This window comes from Schistocerca americana, chromosome 8 (assembly GCF_021461395.2).
Source record: "Schistocerca americana isolate TAMUIC-IGC-003095 chromosome 8, iqSchAmer2.1, whole genome shotgun sequence".
In the NCBI taxonomy this organism is placed as follows: Eukaryota; Metazoa; Arthropoda; class Insecta; order Orthoptera; family Acrididae; genus Schistocerca; species Schistocerca americana.
The window spans coordinates 486,506,884-486,530,997 of record NC_060126.1 but is presented as its reverse complement, the minus strand read 5'-3'; the positions used below and the strand labels follow the sequence as shown (position 1 = coordinate 486,530,997).

Sequence of the window (24,114 nt, the reverse complement as noted above, 5' to 3'; positions counted from 1 at the left end):
ACACTTTCACACTATATTTTTTTTCCTTTTCTTGAAAAACTTACTCCTAGAGCTATGCAGTGCATAATACTAACACCTTATCCTCTTTTTGAGTCCAATATCTGACTCGTTATAGAGGGACACTTTTTTCAGGCTAGCAAATGAGAAGTTGCGGTGTGCAAAATGGTCCTGGCATCAGCTGATAGTATGTGTAATGGTACGAAACAATGTGTGTATAGTGTGTGTAGAATCTGAAGTTATTGGGACTGAGAAATGAATTAAGTGCGGCTGGTCCCGACGGAGATTCGAGTCCTCCCTCGGGCATGGGTGTGTGTGTTTGTGCTTAGGCTAATTTAGGTTAAGTAGTGAGTAAGTTTAGGGACTGATGACCTTAGAAGTTAATTCCCATAAGATTTCACACACATTTGAACATTTTTTGAATTAAGTGTAGTGTTTACCTTTTATTATTATTAAATAACTAATTTGTAAAACAGTATTGTACACTAGGGGTAAAACGAATGAGGTAGCACTACTTTAAACAGAGTGGCCCTGTACCTGGGAGAGTGGAGGCTCCAGTCTTCATCCAGCCATCCTGATTTAGGTTTTCCGTTGTTTCCCTAAATTATTTCAGTAAATGCAAGGATTGTTCCAACTACCTGTCCCACCCTTGTGTTTCTAGACCTGTAAGTCTGTATATGTGAATTACTTAATTTTTATTGTTTCTTAAATTATAATACCAAGGCATGACCAGTATCTTCATAAAAGAGATCTACCGGTAAATAAAACTACGACCACTAATACTACTACTACTACTACTACTACTAGCCTCGCGAATGCGTGCGTGGTGGATAGGCCAAGAAAGTTCTTTGCTGGCTTCCAGGACCGACAAAACGGTCTAAAGCAGTGTGGAAACAATAGATGATACTAGAAACTATGCAGGAGCAGCGAGAATGTGCATCGTTGACGACTGTAAAACGTGGAAAATTCGAGAGGAGGCTTGTCTTTAGCAGTGGATGGCAGCTGAGCGATAATGATGATAGATGTGATGACAATAACACAGAGAGTGAAGGAAGGGCAACCGAAACAAAGCTAGCACTTCGCACTTTCCCGCGTATGAAGGTAACTTCGTCAAAAACTAGTCATAAAGCAGGAAATGATGAAAAGACTGTTCACACGATGCGGGCTATTCGTATTTTCCGGCATTTAGACGTCATGCCGTTAACAGGTTGTCATTGGCTACCTGGTGCCATCCAGCCATTGGCTGCCTCCAACCTGACAATGACGAGGTGATGCAACGCCGGTGCTCCTTATCGCGCTTAGCGCACTGTGTGAACTGCCGGAATTGAAGTGCAGCCGACGTTTAGTGACTAATACGTGACAGAGTGTCATAGACTGTAACGTAAACAAGAAAATACTAATCAAAGAATTAGTATTTCGCGACTGTCATATGTCAGTGTCATTTGTTTTTCTGTGAGTGTTTCATTCATGAAATATCCTGACTTGTGCGCTGTGCCGAATACGATTCGTGTCTGTTTAGAAGTAGAAAGCACACCCTCTTTCTTACTGCTTACAACCCCTCGCGGCTGCAACTGCCATGTGCTATTGGGACAAACTACTCGTACACGAATAAGTCAATGTTTCATATTCGTTTGCCGTATCCGAGAGGCAATATTTCTCTTTTTACTTCCATTTTTCAGGCAAACAAGATGCATCGTGCGAGATCAGTATTAATAAATCTGTTACCTCTCACACCACTAATTCCACGGGCTGCAGGACCTGAAAGATATGCAGCGTGGCTGTTGCGTTCAGGAAGTGCTACAAGCTCACTGTCAGTTACCAGCATCCGAAATTACAGTGCATCTGTTGCACCAGAACCATTTCTCAATGGAACTTCATCAGTATATGTGGAAGAAATGTACAATGCTTGGTTAGCTGACCCGAAAAGTGTTCATGTGGTAAGTATTGCTGTCCCATTTGTAGGCTTTACGAGTTCTACTTATTTGCTGTATCTTGCATTTCTGCTGTTCATCTAATTTAGTGGGGAAGCAAATGTAGGTATATAGTAAGAAATGTCATACATTTGACTTATTTAAATGGCTCTGAGCACTATGGGACTCAACTGCTGAGGTCATCAGTCCCCTAGAACTTAGAACTAGTTAAACCTAACTAACCTAAGGAAATCACAAACATCCATGCCCGAGGCAGGATTCGAACCTGCGATCGTAGCGGTCTTGCGATTCCAGATGGCAGCGCCTTTAACCGCACGGCCACTTCGGCCGGCTGACTTATTTATTCTCCAGGGACCATCTCTCAGTGGTTGGTTTGTTATCCTAATACAATGAAAATGTCTTAAACATAGAATACATAAATAAATTTTTTTGTGAGGGTATGACAGATGCCTTTATGAAGGACTCATCCTGGCATATTCTGGAAATGAGTTACGAAACCCTAAACCAGGATGACTGGCCAGAGCAAACTCCAACCTTCCAAATATGAGGTCGGTCAGTGTCATAACAACTGAACTGCCTCATTCATTTGGCTCCTGTTGTACATTGTACTATGATTTACATGCAGTTTTTGTCAGATAACTTATAATATAAAACACAGTTTGCATGCATCAAGGTGCATACTGACAACACCTGCTGATGACTCCTGGACTATGAAAACACTGCACTGCCCTTTGCACTCCCTCCAGTCTGTTCGGGAAACTGTCTCCAGATGCAGAAACATACACCAATGCTTGTCTTCCTCCCATCAGTTTGCTTGAAAAACTCAGCACTCCCCTCCCCCCCCCCCCTCCCCCAATAATGAGTGAGATGTTGAGTGCAGGATAATAACAAGACTTAATATCATCACTGTAGGTATTGTCACATGATATTCTTGTAAAAGCATTGCATAGTGATCATGTACTATAATGTGACAATGTTGTTGTAGTTGTCTCCTTTCTTTATTAATCACTGCTCAGAACACTCTAAGTAATCTGTTTGTGGTATATGTTACTTATGAAGACTGTTTTAGCTGCGTTTCTGAACAGATGTATACTAGTAAACTTTTACATTTCCTTGGACAATTTATCAATTTTATTCTCTTATAGAAAATGCTGTTTTGAGATTTTTTGCTTGTTTTTCCATGACAAGTATATGCCCAGTAGACTGGCTCTTGTTCCATGATTATATATTGAACTAATAGTGAAATACTTAGTAATATTTTCTCTGATTTCCAAAAAAGTTTGGTAGATGCACTCACTTGTTGCAGCAGGGAAACCAGTTTTTAAATAGTTCTTTACAGTGGGCCTGATTACTACTTTGAACTATAATTCTATGGGCTCTTTTTTGGTAAATGTAACTTGGAGCCAGCACCCGCCCTCCCATTTTACATTTTTCAATATGGTGTGGACATAAACATAAGGCTTCACTGTTGGTCAATTTGTTACCACATCCAGATTTCTGCTTTCACATTTGTTGGCTTCGCACACTCACACCCAAATTGCCCCTTCACACGAATTTTAAAGTTTTGAAAAAGAATCATTCGCAACATGTGCTCAGTACAGCCGAGGGCATCATGTCGACCATTATTTAAAGACCTAAAAATATTAACTGTCCCCTCTTTATACATCTTTGAGGTGGTTCTTTTCCTATGCAGCAGAGCTGATCTATTAAAAAAAACTCATTTTGAACACTCATATGACACAAGACCCCCCCCCCCCCCTCCCCCCATGAACCATGGACCTTGCCATTGGTGGGGAGGCTTGCGTGCCTCAGCGATACAGATAGCCGTACCGTAGGTGCAACCACAACGGAGGGGTATCTGTTGAGAGGCCAGACAAATGCATGGCTCCTGAAGAGGGCCAGCAGCCTTTTCAGTAGTTGCAAGGGCAACAGTCTGGATGATTGACTGATCTGGCCTTGTAACAATAACCAAAACGGCCTTGCTGTGCTGGTACTGCGAACGGCTGAAAGCAAGGGGAAACTACGGCCGTAATTTTTCCCGAGGGCATGCAGCTTTACTGTATGATTAAATGATGATGGCGTCCTCTTGGGTAAAATATTCCGGAGGTAAAATAGTCCCCCATTCGGATCTCCGGGCGGGGACTACTCAGGAGGATGTCGTTATCAGGAGAAAGAAAACTGGCGTTCTATGGATCGGAGTGTGGAATGTCAGATCCCTTAATCGGGCAGGTAGGTTAGATAATTTAAAAAGGGAAATGGATAGGTTAAAGTTAGATATAGTGGGAATTAGTGAAGTTCGGTGGCAGGAGGAACAAGACTTCTGGTCAGGTGACTACAGGGTTATAAACACAAAATCAAATAGGGGTAATGCAGGAGTAGGTTTAATAATGAATAGGAAAATAGGAATGCGGGTAAGCTACTACAAACAGCATAGTGAACGCATTATTGTGGCCAAGATAGATACGAAGCCCACGCGTACTACAGTAGTACAAGTTTATATGCCAACTAGCTCTGCAGATGACGAAGAAATTGAAGAAATGTATGATGAAATAAAAGAAATTATTCAGGTAGTGAAGGGAGACGAAAATTTAATAGTCATGGATGACTGAAATTCGGTAGTAGGAAAAGGGAGAGAAGGAAACGTAGTAGGTGAATATGGATTGGGGGTAAGAAATGAAAGAGGAAGCCGCCTGGTAGAATTTTGTGCAGAGCATAACTTAATCATAGCTAACACTTGGTTCAAGAATCATGAAAGAAGGTTGTGTACATGGAAGAACCCTGGAGATACTAAAAGATATCAGATAGATTATATAATGGTAAGACAGAGATTTAGGAACCAGGCTTTAAATTGTAAACCATTTCCAGGGGCAGATGTGGACTCTGACCACAATCTATTGGTTATGAACTGTAGATTAAAACTGAAGAAACTGCAAAAAGGTGGGAATTTAAGGAGATGGGACCTGGATAAACTCACTAAACCAGAGGTTGTACAGAGTTTCAGGGAGAACGTAAGGGAACAAATGGCAGGAATGGCGGAAAGAAATACAGTAGACGAAGAATGAGTAGCTTTGAGAGATGAAGTAGTGAAGGCAGCAGAGGACCTAGTAGGTAAAAAGACGAGGGCTTGTAGAAATCCTTGGGTAACAGAAGAAATATTGAATTTAATTGATGAAAGGAGAAAATATAAAAATGCAGTAAATGAAGCAGGCAAAAAGGAATACAAACATCTCAAAAATGAGATCGACAGGAAGTGCAAAATGGCTAAGCAGGGATGGCTAGAGGACAAATGTAAGGATGTAGAGGCATATATCACTAGGGGTAAGATAGATACTGCCTACAGGAAAATTAAAGAGACCTTTGGAGAAAAGAGAACCACTTGTATGAATATCAAGAGCTCACATGGAAACCCAGTTCTAAGCAAAGAAGGGAAAGCAGAAAGGTGGAAGGAGTATATAGAGCGTCTATACAAGGGCAATGTACTTGAGGACAATATTATGGAAATGGAAGAAGATGAAGATGAAATGGGAGATATGATACTGTGTGAAGAGTTCGACAGAGCACTGAAAGACCTGAGGCGAAACAAGGCCCCGGGAGTAGACAACATTCCATTAGAACTACTGACAGGCTTGGGAGAGCCAGTCCTGACAAAACTCTACCATCTGGTGAGCAAGATGTATGAGACAGGCGAAATACCCTCAGACTTCAAGAGGAATATAATAATCCCAATCCCAAAGAAAGCAGGTGCTGACAGATGTGAAAATTACTGAACTATCAGTTTAATAAGTCACGGCTGCAAAATACTAACGCAAATTCTTTACAGATGAATGGAAAAATTAGTAGAAGCCGACCTTGGGGAAGATCAGTTTGGATTCCGTAGAAATATTGGAACACGTGAGGCAATACTGGCCCTACGGCTTATCTTAGAAGCTAGATTAAGGAAAGGCAAACCTACGTTTCTAGCATTTGTAGACTTAGAGAAAGCTTTTGACAATGTTCACTGGAATACTCTCTTTCAAGGTGGCAGGGGTAAAATATAGGGAACGAAAGGCTATTTACAATTTGTATAGAAACCAAATGGCAGTTATAAGAGTTGAGGGGCATGAAAGGGAAGCAGTGGTTGGGAAGGGAGTGAGACAGGGTTGTAGCCTCTCCCCGATGTTATTCAATCTGTATATTGAGCAAGCAATAAAGGAAACAAAAGAAAAATTCGGAGTAGGTATTAAAATCCATGGAGAAGAAATAAAAACTTTGAGGTTCGCCCATGACATTATAATTCTGTCAGACACAGGAAAGGACTTGGAACACCGGTTGAACGGAATGGATGGTGTCTTGAAGGGAGGATATAAGATGAACATCAACAAAAGCAAAATGAGGATAATGGAATGTAGACGAATTAAGTCGGGTGATGCTGAGGGAATTAGATTCGGAAATGAGACACTTAAAGTAGTAAAGGAGTTTTGCTATTTGGGGAGCAAAATAACTGATGATGGTTGAAGTAGAGAGGATATAAAATGTAGACTGGCAATGGGAAGGAAAGCGTTTCTGAAGAAGAGAAATTTAATAACATCGAGTATTGATTTAAGTGTTAGGAAGTCGTTTCTGAAAGTATTTGTATGGAGTGTAGCCATGTATGGAAGTGAAACGTGGACAACAAGCAGTTTAGACAAGAAGAGAATAGAAGCTTTCGAAATGTGGTGCTACAGAAGAATGCTGAAGATTAGATGGATAGATCACGTAACTAATGAGAAGGTGTTGAATAGGATTGGGGAGAAGAGAAGTTTGTGGCACAACTTGACTAGAAGAAGGGATCGGTTGGTAGGACATGTTCTGAGGCATCAAGGGATCTCCAATTTAGTATTGGAGGGCAGCGTGGAGGGTAGAAATCATAGAGGGAGACCAAGAGATGAATACACCAAGCAGATTCAGAAGGATGTAGGTTGCAGTAGGTACTGGGAGATGAAGAAACTTGCACAGGATAGAGTAACGTGGAGAGCTGCATCAAACCAGTCTCAGGACTGAAGACCACAACAACAACATACCTCAAGACATAAAGAGAACTTTATGCTCGTCTCTTATCGCTTAAAACTGTGTGCTCAAACTCCTCAGTATATAGCCATGAAAATACACAACACAATAAAAGGGTGAGACATAATGAATATGGAGATAAATATTTTAAAAAGCAAGTTACATGATTTTCTTATTGAACGATGCTACTACTCTGTGGAAGATTTCATGAAGGACAAAGTGATACTTTGAGCTTGATCCCTAAAATGGAATAAAAATTTATGATAGTTATAGTAGATGTAAATCTTGTAAATTTGACGAATTTCAAGTAAGTAAACTCTCCACAAAGTATTATTGTAAGTGTGACAAAATTTTAAATAAGCCATTTGTAACCTTGACATGTCTCCTGTACATCAGACATATGTTCTGGAATTGTGTACATTATGAGATGAATAAAACACATTTCAAATTTCCTAATGTAGACTTTAGGTGTCGTACAGATCATTCTGTCACCACAAGCGAGATTTCATGGGGGTGGGCAATATGTAACTTAAGCTCTTTTCTGCAGTCTAAAAATTGTGACCATATTTCATGTCTTCAGTCCCCATAAAAGAATTTCATAGTGAGTTTGTTGAAATAGTATGTCACCACAAGAGATTGTCTGTTACATAGCACCCCATGAACACTACATGCTGGTTTTTTCCCTAGTAGCTTTGTGTGTTCTTTCAGTGTTCACTAACAATCGGTATTCATCCCTGAAAATTTTGGATAACAAGCACAATCTATAGATTTCTCATCTACGCATAATGTGACAGAGTTGTTTTTCCCTCTTTTTGTTGAAGTGCATACTGTTTATTTTCTTTATGTTGAATGTTAATTTACTACATAGTGCTTAACCATAAACATCTTTGAGGGTTTCATTTTCTTTGTCTAATAGGAATTCTGGTGTTTATCTGTTACAGTGAGGGTACTGTCTCATTATCACTTTGTTTGCTGTGTAAGTGATTGTCAGTGTTGCTCTGTTTTAGAAAGATATTGTTGCACCTTCTCCACAATACCAGAAAAATAGTCATTTACATAATTTGCCAATTCCTGAAGGTTTTCAGTCGTTCTACTCCTACACTATATTTCATTTGTGCATTATTATATTTTATTTGTTCATCCATCCAGAGCTCTCTTACACTGAAATAGGAATTGTCTTCATAACAGAATGAAAATAAATAGCTCAAAATATACTTACATACAGAATATATGAGTATACTTTTGTGAGGATAGGACACATGGTTGGCCGTGGCCTTGAGGGAATCATCCTGGCATTTACCCTGAAATGAATTAGGAAACCCTCAGAAAACCTAAATGACGATGGCCGAACAGAGCTCTCTCATATGAGACAAGTGTCTTAACCGCACTACCTCATTCGGTTGGTCCCTAATGTATAATTTTCTTTGATTTAAACACAATTTACTCCAGATAACTTACAATGTAGAACACTGCTTGTTTTTCTTTGCTATTCACTCCAAGGACAGCTACTGGTGATTTATGGACCATGAATGTGTTGCTATATTCCTTGTCCTAACTCTGGTCTGTTTGAAAAACTGACTAGCCTTGTGTATGCATTTTCCAGTTTCATGTTTTATAATGTCCTATACTACTTAGCTTTTATTTTCTGTATTATATGTACAAATTTTGTCATATTTTCATATTAGTAATATACTCATTCAAGGATCATTTTACATTGAAAACATACTCATATGTGTTTATCGAGGAAAGGACAGTTGTTGTTTGTGGCCTTGTTGAAGGAACCAGTGTGACATTTGTCTGGAGTTATTTGGGGAAATCTAAATCAGGATGCTGGAAAGAGCTTAAACTTCAGTCTCCAGAATCTTAGGTCAGCACCACCTCATTTTGATCATAACTAATTTATAGTTCTGTTATGTTTGTATTTTGAAATGATACAAATTGTTAATATGCCAGTGAAGGATATTGCGTTATGTCAATTATATTGTCTTAAAGTTCATCCAATGCTCTCTCCTTCTAGCATTAACTGGGCCTCTCATTTTGTCTCTGTCTTACTCCCAACAGTTTTTTTGCATTTTGTATCTTGTTCATTAAGAGGGGGAAAAACATAAAAAATGTTCAACTAATATTCTTTAGCATATGCTTACTATTATAGTGCCTGGTATGTACATTAACCAATGCATTGTACTGTTGATATATATAGTCTTTTCATAGTAGTGATATTGTTGCTCTGAACTTGAATCTTCTCTTCTTTTTTTATTTTATTCTCAAACTGTTATTTGATTTGAAATTGTTGAAAGACATTTTATTTGGAATAGCTATAAGTCACCACAGTTTTTTTAAATGCACTAATTCTGTTTTTGTATGCTGTTAGCGCCATTTTCATGTCCGTGTTTAATATTGTTTCCCTTTCCATAAATTAATGAATGTTGTTGCTAAAATTTTGTGGATCTCTTGTCATTACATTTCTGCAAATATAATGATATTAGTACATCACTTTTTATTTCTTAGCAATATTTCCATTTGATTTTACATGAATTTCGAATTTGTAGACATCTGCAGCACTCTTAGTTCTTTGCGTAGATTTTACTTTCGTTATATCTTCCAACTTTTGAATTTGTCCACTGGGGAGTGTGCATTTTTTGACAATCCTTTCCATTTACTGAAGTGTAAGAAACATCTTACAGAATCATGTTCGGTTCCATAGGAATGATTGTGCCCCACGACTGTGATGGAAATGCAATGAAAGACAGGTGACATTATGACCAATGCTGACCTCCTTTCTGTGCTGGATCTTACTGAATGTCGTAGCTGTTGAAGGATGTTACCAGTTAGCTGCCAAAAGGCCAGCATCATTCCATCAGTGGCACACTGCCCTGTATTCCTATATGCAATAGCCTTCCTGTTGAGGTAAAGGATGTGGTGGCATTGGGAGAAAGAGTGGCTGAACATGAGATACGAGCAGTGTTTCATGAAGCCAGTGCGCTGATCATGAGCGGGTTCCTGCCAACCACTGAGGTAAATTGATGACCTATTAACACACCTATGCATTGGGGATTGTTTCTAGTCAGTACTGTCTTCAGTGATGAAGCCTAAAAATATGTATTGCCTGTAGCATATATACAGGGTGGTTATAATTAAACTTGTGCTATTTGAACCATTGTAGATAGAAAACTATTTACCATGTGTTTTAGCCAACTTTGTAGGAATGATGTTCAGGCTTTGCACTGCCGGATTTGTATTGTTAGTGCATAGTGTTAGTGTCATGACTTGCCATTTAAGAACTGGTACTGTTATGGTGACAGTATTATGGAAGTGTGCAATTCCACCCGTCTGCTTTGACCCATGACGTCATCAATGTGGTGGAAATGGCTATTCTAAGTGTCTCCAATATGGTACCTATGATGTCACTACATGCACATAGCAACAAACATGAGAATACGTATAAAATAAGACAATAACATCTCCCTCCTAAAATACAATCAAACTAATGGGACAACCATGGGAAATTTGGGGTTTTAGGGAGGGGACAAGCTAAATATAACAGTAAAAAAAAAAAAAAAAATGCTCCATGATCCCAAAACACACAATTTAAGTCTTTACATGCTACACATAGTACTCATATTTACATGATATTTTTGTAAGTTATAAAGAATGTGGCTTATACACATAACGTTGACTTTCTTGAACTCTCAAAGATTTTGGAGAAACTCTTCCAGACTATAGAAGCATGCATTAATAGATATTCTTTTAATACTGTTTTAAATTTTTTAGGTTACTTATTACTGTAATTGCTTTTGGCAACTTACTGACTGTAAATAATTTTACCATAGTGTAATGTTCCCTTTTGGCACAAACTGGTTTTTATTTTAAGCATGTGAAAGTCAGTGTTCTGTCATGTGTTACATCGATGCAGATCTTCATTTTTGAGGAGAGCAGTAGGATCTGCTATTGCATATTTCTTAGTAAACATTGCACCTACAAAGATTTAAGTACATGGGAGAAGAGGAATCCCCGTCCTTTTAAATAGTGGTCTTTGGGTGTGTTCCTTTTTATTCCAGCCATGATTCTCACTATCCTTTCTTGCATCCTGAAGGGTTTTAGGCAGGATGGTGAGTTACCCCAGAAAGTGATCCCATACTTCAGAATAGAATATATATTAGCATAATAAATATTCATTAGACAATCCTTATAACAAGTTTTCAAGCACTCTCATTAAATAGCAAATGATACTTAATATCTTAAATATGCAGTGAACAATTGTGAAATGGTATTTCTAGTGCAGTTCCAGACTGTTCTCGATGCAGATGGTCATCACATTGAGCAGTATTTGTAAACTGGAACGTAAACATGATAGGCAATTAACGAATGTCACCCTCTTGTGGAAATTTTTAATGTGTTTCTTCAGTGGTTTATTTATTATTTCTCTTCTGTATCCCCTTAAAAATGTTCCATTGTCCTACAATAACTTGTTTGTAGTGGGAATGGTCCCAAGTAGCGAAAGTTTCATTATAACCACCCTGTACATCTGTATGCAACCTACCAATATCAGCTATCGTCATCATCATCTCATAACATGATGATGATGTAGCATGTGATGCCACAAGTGGGCAGCAGAAGGAGAACAGAACACTGACAATATTTTTTTTAGTCTGTATCAATTCTTGGAATGTAAGTTGTGGTGAAAGACTGATCTGTAACGTAGTCTGAGGTCTAGGTTGGATTGGACGGTAATAGTTTGGTTGTGAGTTGATGAAGTGGTATTGAACGCATCTGAGAATTTAGTATTCTCCTCTGGGTAGCTGTGGTACCAGACTTTTAAAGTTATTTAATCTTGTAAGTTTTTTTATATATTTTTTAATACTTTAAGTAATTTTTTTTCTCTCTCCCCTTTCATTATGGCCAGTTAAGGACCAGGTGGCATTTTCAAAGCCTCATTTTTGGTTTCCTTCAATAGTCTTTCATCTGTTCCCCCTGTTTGTTTCCTTGAACCACTTCATACTTGTTCTGTTACTGCATATACTTTGTTTTTGAACACATTTGTTTCTGCTGCTTCTTCTTTTAAGATGTGTCTCTCTAAATCTCAGCTGGCTTCTCAGAGTTATCTTATTACTGATTTATGTTTGAAAATTGAATTTGTTAATGTACTTATCATTCTGTATGAGTGTTGAAACTTTCTGAACTGCACTGACGGGAACTCTCCCAGCAGTATATTGTTTGTTCCTATAATCCCTCCCCTGCCTCAAACTTCATCAGTCCCTATCCTCTCCCTGCCTTCTTCTTCCCTATTCCAATTCCAGTCTCATTCACCCTTCTATATGCCCAGTGCACATCAATAGTCCTTTTCCCTTTTCTGCTTCTTTCCTCTCCCCCTTTTGGCCCTCACAGCACATCTTACGGCCTCCCATTGGTGCACCTAACAGTCCACTAGCTTATCCACACCATGTCCCAGTATACTCCCACAGGCAGGACTAGCATCTTCCCTTACCTGTAGTCTGACGCCTCTCACCCTCCCTGCCCCAAGTCTCTTGTGCACCCTCACTACCCACCCCAGCAAAGATCACTGCTCTCCTTGGATACAGTGACAGTTGGGTGTTAGCACTGGAGACAACAGTGACCATTTTGTGCAGGTGTGTATGTGTTTTGTTGTGTCTACATCTATGATGGGCTGAGACCAATAGTGAATAATATCTGAGAGTCCTTTTGAATGTGCTTGTCTGCCAATCAATGCATGCTCTATGTGGTGAGTAGCAATCTATGCTTTTCATATTTTAATGAAAAATCATTTTTTGAAAATCTAATATAATTCAGTTGTTAAAAAGGTCTATTCGCCATGTGGTGGCATGAGAAAAGGTGCATAAGTTGTGGAAATGTGCTAGCTTTAGAAGCCAGTGACTACGTACTTCTGCTGGAAGGGCTGAAGGGAAAGAAAGAGGGATGAAGGAAAAGGGCTGGTAATGCTTAGGAAATGAGCTGAGTTAACGGAAAAGTCATCCAGAACCCCATGCTGGGGAGACTTACCAAATGGGATGAGAAGGAATGACTGACTATGGGGAAAATTCTTTTAGATAAGAATCCTAAACCATATATGTAATATCTACCCAACAGGCAGTATCAAGCACACACAGCTCATTCACAGGATCACAGAGGAGAGGGATGAGAATTCTCAGTAAACATTATGCAGTTTGTTTCAAAATGATATTACTGTACAACGCACAAAGAATTTAAAGATTTAGTTGACAATGAAAGAGTAAAACATTGCAGTGATTGACAGATGGGATTTATTGTTCAGTACATCAAGAAGATGAAGGTAGATTTGCAGGCATGTGGCATTGATGTTATGAATAGTAGAATGTATGGAGTCACATGCATTATTATGATGTCAGTGAAACAGTTTTCATTGGAACTGAATGAAGAGTACGGAGACTTTATATATGTTGGAAAGTATATTGGTTAACAGAATGAGATTTTCACTCTGCAGCGGAGTGTGCGCTGATATGAAACTTCCTGGCAGATTAAAACTGTGTGCCGGACCGAGACTTGAACTTGGCCAGGAAGTTTCATATCAGTGCGCACTCCACTGCAGAGTGAAAATCTCATTCTGGAAACATCCCCCAGGCTGTGGCTAAGCCATGTCTCTGCAATATCCTTTCTTTCAGGAGTGCTAGTTCTGCAAGGTTCGCAGGAGAGCTTCTGTTAAGTTTGGAAGGTAGGAGACAAGGTACTGGCAGAAGTAAAGCTGTGGGGACGGGGCGTGAGTCGTGCTTGGGTAGCTCAGTTGGTAGAGCACTTGCCTGCGAAAGGCAAAGGTCCCAAGTTAGAATCTCAGTCCAGCATGCAGTTTTAATCTGCCAGGAAGTTTTATATTGGTTAATTCAGCAGACATTACTGGAATGGTTTTTTGATATAAAACTCACTGTTGTTGAGTTTATGAAGGAAAAAGGAGTGCTGGATGAAAATTAGAACATTTGGAATGGATGGCAGACCTCGCCTTTTGAGTGGACTTCACTACACACTGCCCACAGTAAGACACTGCAAGGTGAGAAAGAACTTCTTTCAGATTTGATGGGTATGCATTTAAGAAGAATATTGCATTATAGAAGAGACACAGTTTGACAGACACAAGCCAGTTCCCTAAAGCTCACTACTGTTTTGAAAAAATTACAAGGACAGCTTCATAAACATTTTGAGGACTCTGTCAGTCTTACATCAGTTTTTGAGACAATTTGCTGCCTGTGCATGTGCAGATGTAACTGATTGTTCTGTAAGGCAATTCCCATTTTAATGACCAATACTTTTACTTCAAAACTGTCCAGGATGTCTAGATTGCTTTTCTCAGATAAGAGTTTTCATGTGTCCATACTTAAAAATGAAATCAAACACTGTCCGAATAGTCCTTGAAAGCCCAATGGTACTGCCCGGCTGCAGTGTTATCCTCATCCCTTAGGCATCACCAGATGTGGCAAGGCTGTTGGCCCATGTCCATAATGCAGTTGCAAAAGTGCTACATTGTTTCAATTGACATATTTGTGTGAAAGACCTCTTTTCGATTGTGAAACTCTGTAAGTTGTGATGACATGGCAGCTCGAGTGCAAAAATCTGTGTAATTCTCTGCATCCGTCTGTATGCCAACAGTTTGTACCAGATAAAAATTAGGCTTCAGTACACCAAAAATAATTAACTAATACTTGAAATTTGTTTTTTTATCTACATTGTTGAGAATTTAAATATAAAACACACAGTGTGACTGTACTGGCATTTAAATGTGGCATGTTCACAGTTTCCCATCTCTTTCCCCTCCTCCTGTTCAGATAGTGCAGCATGGTGATGAGGGAAATGTGCAACGAGGCTAAGTGCTATGGCACGGCCTGTGAGCTGGAATCTTGGCTGCCCCTATTCTATACCTATCTAGTAGTGTAGGTCTAAACTTAAATGCAGTTTCAACTAAATTATAGAGGAATTAAATTTTTAACTAAGAAAAAATTCTAAAATTAAACTACAGAATGTAATAATATTTTTCTGCTTCATAATGTGTAGAAATGATAGATCTAGTGCTGCAGTTCATGGCACACATACTGCAGTGTATGCACCTACACTGTGATCAGACATCCTCTTCGTGTTGTGCTTTTCTACAACTACAAACTGTCCAGCATGTGTGGTGCACTCCGAAAATAACAGCAATCAAGTGGATTGGAAATTATACCTTGTTATTTGGGATACCATTACAAGAAGAGGTAACATTACCTATTACTGCACAACTCTGATTGGAGTTACAAGGAAAGGTAATACTATCAAGTAACTTCATTGGAAGGTGCGTAATGAAACCCTAACACAGTGAGCCATAGCATGAAGCCTATCTCTTCAAGTCAGGTTCACCTGGATGTGAAGGTCCATCCAGGATCGGCACACTGGTCGGGAGCTGTTCCAAATGAGGAACTGCAGAGTGGTCTCTCGACAGTGACCGGCTTCTCGGAGGTCGTGTTCCAGCCTAAGTACTGCTGAGGCAGAGGTATATAGTGCTGAGGGAAATAGACCCATGTGCGATAAGAGTAGTTCCTACAGTGGTAACATGCTGAATTCCCAGCGGTAAAACTTTTGACAATGTTGACTGGAATATTCTCTTTAAAGTTCTAAAGGTGGCAGGGGTAAAATACAGGGAGCGAAAGGCTATTTACAATTTGTACAGAAACCACATGGCAGTTACTAGAGTCGAGGGGCATGAAAGGGAAGCAGTGGTTGGGAAGGGAGTGAGACAGGGTTGTAGCCTCTCCCCAATGTTATTCAATCTGTATATTGAGCAAGCAGTAAAGGAAACAAAAGAATAATTTGGACTAGGTATTAAAATCCATGGAGAAGAAATAAAAACTTTGAGGTTTGCCGACGACATTGTAATTCTGTCGTAGACAGCAAAGGACTTCGAAGAACAGTGGAATGGAATGGACAGTGTCTTGAAAGGAGGGTATAAGATGAACATCAACAAAAGCAAAATGAGGATATTGGAATGTAGTCAAATTAAGCCGGGTGATGCTGAGGGAATTAGATCAGGAAATGAGACACTTAAAGTAGTAAAGGAAATTTGCTATTTAGGGAGCAAAATAACTGATGATGGTCGAAGTAGAGAGGATATAAAATGTAGACTGGCAATGGTGAGGAAAGCCTTTCTGAAGAAGAGAAATTTGTTAACATCGAGTATAGATTTAAGAGTCAGGAAGTCGTTTCTGAAAGTATTTGTGTGGAGTGTAGCCATGTATGGAAGTGAAACATGGATGATAAATAGTTTGGACAAGGAGAGAATAGAAGCTTTCAAAATGTGGTGCTAAAGAAGAATGCTGAAGATTATATGGGTAGATCACATAACTAATGAGGAGGTCTTGATTAGAATTGGGGAGAAGAGGAGTTTGTGGCACAACTTGACTAGAAGAAGGGACTGTTTGGTAGGACATGTTCTGAGGCATCAAGGGATCACAAATTTAGCACTGGAGGGCAGCGTGGAGGGTAAAAATCATAGAGGGTATAACAACCCTACCACAACAAAGGTCAAAATTTTAATAACAATTGTGGTGTTGCTCATGCTACTAAACAAATTTTTGGGCAACATCAGTCATATTATGTGGCAGGTGTCATTAGAGCACAGTTAATAGTCATTTCATGTAATAATAGAAAAACTAGGCACTCATCTTTTTGTGTTTCCCACACAGGTCTCGTCGTAAAATCATGGCTAAATCATTGAAAATCTATGTGGTTATGATTCCAAGCTCGGATGCAAAGGGGCCTAGATTTTATTCTGCTATATTCAAAAGTTATGTAGATGCGCTTCACAAACCATCCTTGAGGATTACACTTTTGCTGGACAATGGTGATGTAAAAAATTAATCAGCACTCCAAAATTAAGTTACACTTCCTTTTAATTGCTTTTATTGCAATATCACGTAAACACAAAACATCACTTCACAATACAAAACGTACTTGAAAACATCTCTGTCACAGTCACTGTTAAAGTTCACATTTTATAAGCGGACTACGTTATGCGTTTTTCCGACATGACGTCCAACACTTGACTTTTTCCATGTCCGACTCTCTAACAACTTAACAACTAACTAACAATCACTTACATGCCCAAAAATCTGAGTTACAAGTACGTCAAAGATCATAGTGACAAAAGAAAGAATACACATAAGAATAATATCATTGTAATATAAACATATCGATGTACCACAAATGAAATCAAATCTGAATGTTGTCTCATAAATATGTTAACTACTTCTACAGAAACACAGTACAATATTGCTGGTATCGAGAGCTTCAGGTGAGGTGCCATAATGGTTGTGTAATTCAAGTACCATTACAAGAGAGACCAAGAGATGAATACACAAAGCAGATTCAGAAGGATGTAGGTTGCAGTAAGTACTGCAAGATGAAGAAGCTTGCACGGGATAGAGTAGCATGGAGAGCTGCATCAAACCAGTCTCAGGACTGAAGACCACAACAACAACAACAACAACAACAACAAGCCACATTGTGTTTGTTGTTGTTGTCGTTGTTCTCATTGTTGTGCTGGCTTGCAGATGTCTGTGCCAGAAATGTACTACGCCTGCAGCTAGGTCATCTGGGAGGTTGGTTGGTCGATTTAGTGAAGGGGACCAAACAGCGAGGTCATCGGTCCCATTGGATTAGGGAAGGATGGGGAAGAAAGTCACCTGTGCCCTTTCAAAGGAACCATCCTGGCATTTGCCTAAAGCGATTTAGGGGAAATCGTGGAAATCCTAAATCAGGGTGGCCGGACACGGGTTTGAACCATTGTCCTTCTGGGTGGGAGTCCAGTATGTTTACCGCTGTGCCACCTCGCTGTCACCTGCGAGAGGTGGTGTGCTGCAGTTGTTGCCCAGTCAGTGTAGGCACACACATATGGTAAAAAATTTGATCTCCTTCACATACTTAGTGTGGGTTGAGAAAGGTGGCAGGTTGAAGTAGTTCACTGAGTGCGAGCCACTGTGGGCCATTGGGGCTCTGCAGGCTGCTGTTGACCCTCGGAGCCCCAGAGACAATCAACCCTGGAGGCCAGCTGCACAGGAGCCGATACAACAGAATTGAGCTGGAGTCCCATGGCAAATGAAGTCTGTAGCAGTGTGCTACCTTCAAGTAGAGGGTCTGCCATGGATGCAGTTTGCAGATGCAACAGGAAACAGTATCAAGTAGCCAGATGGCAGATGAGACTGGAATGCTGTGATCGTCACCCATTCTGTTAAGAGGGTTAAGAAATATTTAACGAGTCATGGAACATATATTGAAAAGAGAGATGAGATACAGTCAAAGGGATTGTGTTCATTGCAGTCGACAAAAATATTCTCTGTTTTGAAGTTGAATTTGAGTGTGGCTGTGAAGTTATCTGGAGACTTGTAACATGTCTGGGTGAAATCAAGTTAAGTGTTCAATGTTTTATGCACTGCTGCCATAGTTTGTGCCATTCCAAGAAGGTCTACACTCTGATCATATAATACTAAGTGGAGGCAACTTTAACCTAACAAGTATAGACTGAGATGTCTGTGGATTCATTGCAGGGGGCACAGGCAGGCAGTCTTGTGAAGGACTTTTGAACACAGTTGTCTGAAAACTATCTTCAGCAGCTATTTAGATAGCCTACACACAATGAAAATATTTTAGACCTTGTAGCTACAAACAGACCTGACTTTATTGATGGTGTCAGTATAGAGGCAAGTATTAGTGATTATGATGTCATCATAGCGACAGTGATTACTGAAGTTAATAAATGAACCAAGAGTGTTATAAGGGTATTTTTGTTAGAAAGAACAGATAGAGTTGTTGGGATCTCACTTAGATAATGATGGGATTTAAATGGGTTCCAATATAGTGAATACAGTAATTATGGGCAAAGTTTACACAGATTGTAAATTGTGCTCTGGAGAAATATGGAGTAAGTGGATTAAGAACAGAAAAGATGCAATGTGGTTTAATAACAAAATCTGGAAAATTCTGAGGGAGCTAAGACTCTTCCCCTCTTGGTTCAAAAGAGGATGCGCAAATGATGATAGGCAAAAGTTTGCAGGGTTTCATTAGTCTGTGAAGAGGATAATGTGTGGAGCATGTTGTTGTTGTTGTGGTCTTCAGTCCTGAGACTGGTTTGATGCAACTCTCCATGCTACTCTATCCTGTGCAAGCTTTTTCATCTCCCAGTACCTACTGCAACCTACATCCTTCTGAATCTGCTTAGTGTATTCATCTCTTGGTCTCCCTCTACGATTTTTACCCTCCACGCTGCCCTCCAATACTAAATTGGTGATCCCTTGATGCCTCAGAACATGTCCTACCAACCGATCCCTTCTTCTGGTCAGGTTGTGCCACAAACTTCTCTTCTCCCCAATCCTATTCAATACTTCCTCATTAGTTATGTGATCTACCCATCTAATCTTCAGCATTCTTCTGTAGCACCACATTTCGAAAGCTTCTATTCTCTTCTTGTCCAAACTAGTTATCGTCCATGTTTCACTTCCATACATGGCTACACTCCATACAAATACTTTCAGAAATGACTTCCTGACACTTAAATCAATACTGGATGTTAACAAATTTCTCTGCTTCAGAAACGCTTTCCTTGCCATTGCCAGCCTACATTTTATATCCTCTCTACTTCGACCATCATCAGTTATTTTGCTCCCCAAATAGCAAAACTCCTTTACTACTGTAAGTGCCTCATTTCCTAATCTAATTCCCTCAGCATCCCCCGACTTAATTAGACTACATTCCATTATCCTTGTTTTGCTTTTGTTGATGTTCATCTTATATCCTCCTTTCAAGACACTGTCCATTCCATTCAACTGCTCTTCCAAGTCCTTTGCTGTCTCTGACAGAATTACAATGTCATCGGCGAACCTCAAAGTTTTTATTTCTTCTCCATGAATTTTAATACCTACTCCGAATTTTTCTTTTGTTTCCTTTACTGCTTGCTCAATATACAGATTGAACAACATCGGGGAGAGGCTACAACCCTGTCTTACTCCCTTCCCAACCACTGCTTCCCTTTCATGTCCCTCGACTCTTATAACTGCCATCTGGTTTCTGTACAAATTGTAAATAGCCTTTCGCTCCCTGTATTTTACCCCTGCCACCTTTAGAATTTGAAAGAGAGTATTCCAGTCAACATTGTCAAAAGCTTTCTCTAAGTCCACAAATGCTAGAAACGTAGGTTTGCCTTTCCTTAATCTTTCTTCTAAGATAAGTCGTAAGGTCAGTATTGCCTCACGTGTTCCAGTGTTTCTACGGAATCCAAACTGATCTTCCCCGAGGTTGGCTTCTACTAGTTTTTCCATTCGTCTGTAAAGAATTCGTGTTAGTATTTTGCAGCTGTGACTTATTAAGCTGATAGTTCGGTAATTTTCACATCTGTCAACACCTGCTTTCTTTGGGATTGGAATTATTATATTCTTCTTGAAGTCTGAGGGTATTTCGCCTGTTTCATACATCTTGCTCACCAGATGGAAGAGTTTTGTCAGGACTGGCTCTCCCATGGCCGTCAGTAGTTCCAATGGAATATTGTCTACTCCTGGGGCCTTGTTTCGACTCAGGTCTTTCAGTGCTCTGTCAAACTCTTCACGCAGTACCATATCTCCCATTTCATCGTCATCTACATCCTCTTCCATTTCCATAATATTGTCCTCAAGTACATCGCTCTTGTATAGACCCTCTATATACTCCTTCCACCTTTCTGCTTTCCCTTCTTTGCTTAGAACTGGGTTTCCATCTGAGCTCTTGATATTCATACAAGTCGTTCTCTTATCTCCAAAGGTCTCTTTAATTTTCCTGTAGGCAGTATCTATCTTACCTCTAGTGAGATAGGCCTCTACATCCTTACATTTGTCCTCTAGCCATCCCTGCTTAGCCATTTTGCACTTCCTGTCTATCTCATTTTTGAGACGTTTGTATTCCTTTTTGCCTGTTTCACTTACTGCATTTTTATATTTTCTCCTTTCATCAATTAAATTCAATATTTCTTCTGTTACCCAAGGATTTCTACTAGCCCTCGTCTTTTTACCTACTTGATCCTCTGCTGCCTTCACTACTTCATCCCTCAAAGCTACCCATTCTTCTTCTACTGTATTTATTTCCCCCATTCCTGTCAATTGCTCCCTTATGCTCTCCCTGAATCTCTGTACAACCTCTGGTTCTTTTAGTTTATCCAGGTCCCATCTCCTTAAATTCCCACCTTTTTCAGTTTCTTCAGTTTTAATCTACAGGTCATAACCAATAGATTGTGGTCAGAGTCCACATCTGCCCCTGGAAATGTCTTACAATTTAAAACCTGGTTCCTAAATCTCTGTCTTACCATTATATAATCTATCTGATACCTTTTAGTATCTCCAGGGTTCTTCCATGTATACAACCTTCTTTCATGATTCTTAAACCAAGTGTTAGTTATGATTATGTTGTGCTCTGTGCAAAATTCGACCAGGCGGCTTCCTCTTTCATTTCTGTCCCCCAATCCATATTCACCTACTATGTTTCCTTCTCTCCCTTTTCCTACACTCGAATTCCAGTCACCCATGACTATTAAATTTTCGTCTCCCTTCACTACCTGAATAATTTCTTTTATTTCATCATACATTTCTTCAATTTCTTTGTCATCTGCAGAGCTAGTTGGCATATAAACTTGTACTACTGTAGTAGGCGTGGGCTTCGTATCTATCTTGGCCACAATAATGCGTTCACTATGCTGTTTGTAGTAGCTTACCCGCATTCCTATTTTCCTATTCATTATTAAACCTACTCCTGCATTACCCCTATTTGATTTTGTGTTTATAACCCTGTAGTCACCTGACCAGAAGTCTTGTTCCTCCTGCCACCGAACTTCACTAATTCCCATTATATCTAACTTCAACCTATCCATTTCCCTTTTTAAATTATCTAACCTACCTGCCCGATTAAGGGATCTGACATTCCACGCTCCGATCCGTAGAACGCCAGTTTTCTTTCTCCTGATAACGACATCCTCTTGAGTAGTCCCCGCCCGGAGATCCGAATGGGGGACTATTTTACCTCCGGAATATTTTACCCAAGAGGACGCCATCATCATGTAATCATACAGTAAAGCTGCATGCCCTCGGGAAAAATTACGGCCGTAGTTTCCCCTTGCTTTCAGCCGTTCGCAGTACCAGCACAGCAAGGCCGTTTTGGTTATTGTTACAAGGCCAGATCAGTCAATCATCCAGACTGTTGCCCTTGCAACTACTGAAAAGGCTGCTGCCCCTCTTCAGGAACCACACGTTTGTCTGGCCTCTCAACAGATACCCCTCCGTTGTGGTTGCACCTACGGTACGGCTATCTGTATCGCTGAGGCACGCAAGCCTCCCCACCAACGGCAAGGTCCATGGTTCATGGGGGGGGGGTGTGTGGAGCATATACAGGGCTATTACAAATGATTGAAGCAATTTCATTAATTCACTGTAGCTCCATTCATTGACATATGGTCACGACACACTACAGATACGTAGAAAAACTCAAAGTTTTGTTCGGCTGAAGCCGCACTTCAGGTTTCTGCCGTCAGAGCGCTCGAGAGCGCAGTGAAACAAAATGGCGACAGGAGCCGAGAAAGCGTATGTCGTGCTTGAAATGCATTCACATCAGTCAGTCATAACAGTGCAACCACACTTCAGGACGAAGTTCAACAAAGATCCACCAACTGATAACTCCATTCGGCGATGGTATGCGCAGTTTAAAGCTTCTGGATGCCTCTGTAAGGGGAAATCAACGGGTCGGCCTGCAGTGAGCAAAGAAACGGTTGTACGCGTGCGGGCAAGTTTCACGCGTAGCCCGCGGAAGTCGACGAATAAAGCAAGCAGAGAGCTAAACGTACCACAGCCAACGGTTTGGAAAATCTTACGGAAAAGGCTAAAGCAGAAACCTCACCATTTACAATTGCTACAAGCCCTGACACCCAATGGCAAAGTCAAACGCTTTGAATTTTCGGCGCGGTTGCAACAGCTCATGGAAGAGGATGCGTTCAGTGCGAAACTTGTTTTCAGTGATGAAGCAACATTTTTTTCTTAATGGTGAAGTGAACAGACACAATGTCTGAATCAGGGCGGTAGAGAATCCTCACGCATTCCTGCAGCAAATTCGCAATTAACCAAAAGTTAACGTGTTTTGTACAATCTCACGGTTTAAAGTTTACGGCCCCTTTTTCTTCTGCGAAAAAAACGTTACAGGACACGTGTATCTGAACATGCAGGAAAATTGGCTCATGCCACAACTGGAGACCGACAGCGCCAACTTCATCTTTCAACAGGTTGGTGCTGCACCGCACTTCCATCATGATGTTCGGCATTTCTTAAACGGGAGATTGGAAAACCGATGGATCGGTCGTGGTGGAGATCATGATCAGCAATTCATGTCATGGCCTCCACGATCTCCTGACTTAACCCCATGCGATTTCTTTCTGTGGGGTTATGTGAAAGATTCAGTGTTTAAACCTCCTCTACCAAGAAACGTGCCAGAACTGCGAGCTCGCATCAACGATGCTTTCGAACTCATTGATGGGGACATGCTGTGCCGAGTGTGGGAGGAACTTGATTATTGGCTTGATGTCTGCCGAATCACTAAAGGGGCACATATCAAACATTTGTGAATGCCTAAAAAAACTTTTTGAGTTTTTGTATGTCTGTGCAAAGCATTGTGAAAATATCTCAAATAATAAAGTTATTGTAGAGCTGTGAAATCGCTTCAATCATTTGTAATAACCCTGTATATCAACTACCACTGTAATACCTTAGCAAAAGATCTTGCCAAGAACCCAAGAAGATTCTGGTCCTATGTAGAACTGCTAAGTGGGTCAAAAGCTTCTGTCCAGTCACTTGTCGACCAATGTAGTGTGGTAACAGGAGATAGCAAAAGAAAAGCTGAAGTTTTAAATTTCTCATTTAAGAAACCATTCACACAGGAGGATTGTACAAATGTACTGTCAAGTGACCATCACATTCCTGTATGGAGGACATAGTAATAAGCATACCTGGTTTAGAGAAACTTCTGAATGCGTTGAAAGCATATAAATTGCCAGATCTGTATGCTATCCCAATTCAGCTTTACAAAGAGCACTCTGCAGGGCATTGCCCCTTAGTATGCATTTATCTCAAATTTCTCACCCAGGACAGAGCCC

General features: G+C 40.1%; 1 protein-coding gene across 1 annotated transcript in view; it reads left to right on the top strand.

Annotated features, from left to right (window-relative positions):
* Positions 1-1,276: 1,276 nt before the first annotated feature.
* LOC124544999 (2-oxoglutarate dehydrogenase, mitochondrial-like) overlaps positions 1,277-24,114 on the top strand; it is a 181,905-nt gene continuing 159,067 nt past the window's right edge. The window contains exons 1-2 of the mRNA XM_047123755.1: positions 1,277-1,449; positions 1,677-1,934. Coding sequence (XP_046979711.1) covers positions 1,686-1,934 — 249 coding nt within the window. The 5' untranslated portion in view covers positions 1,277-1,449; positions 1,677-1,685. The remainder of the gene's footprint in view (positions 1,450-1,676; positions 1,935-24,114) is intronic.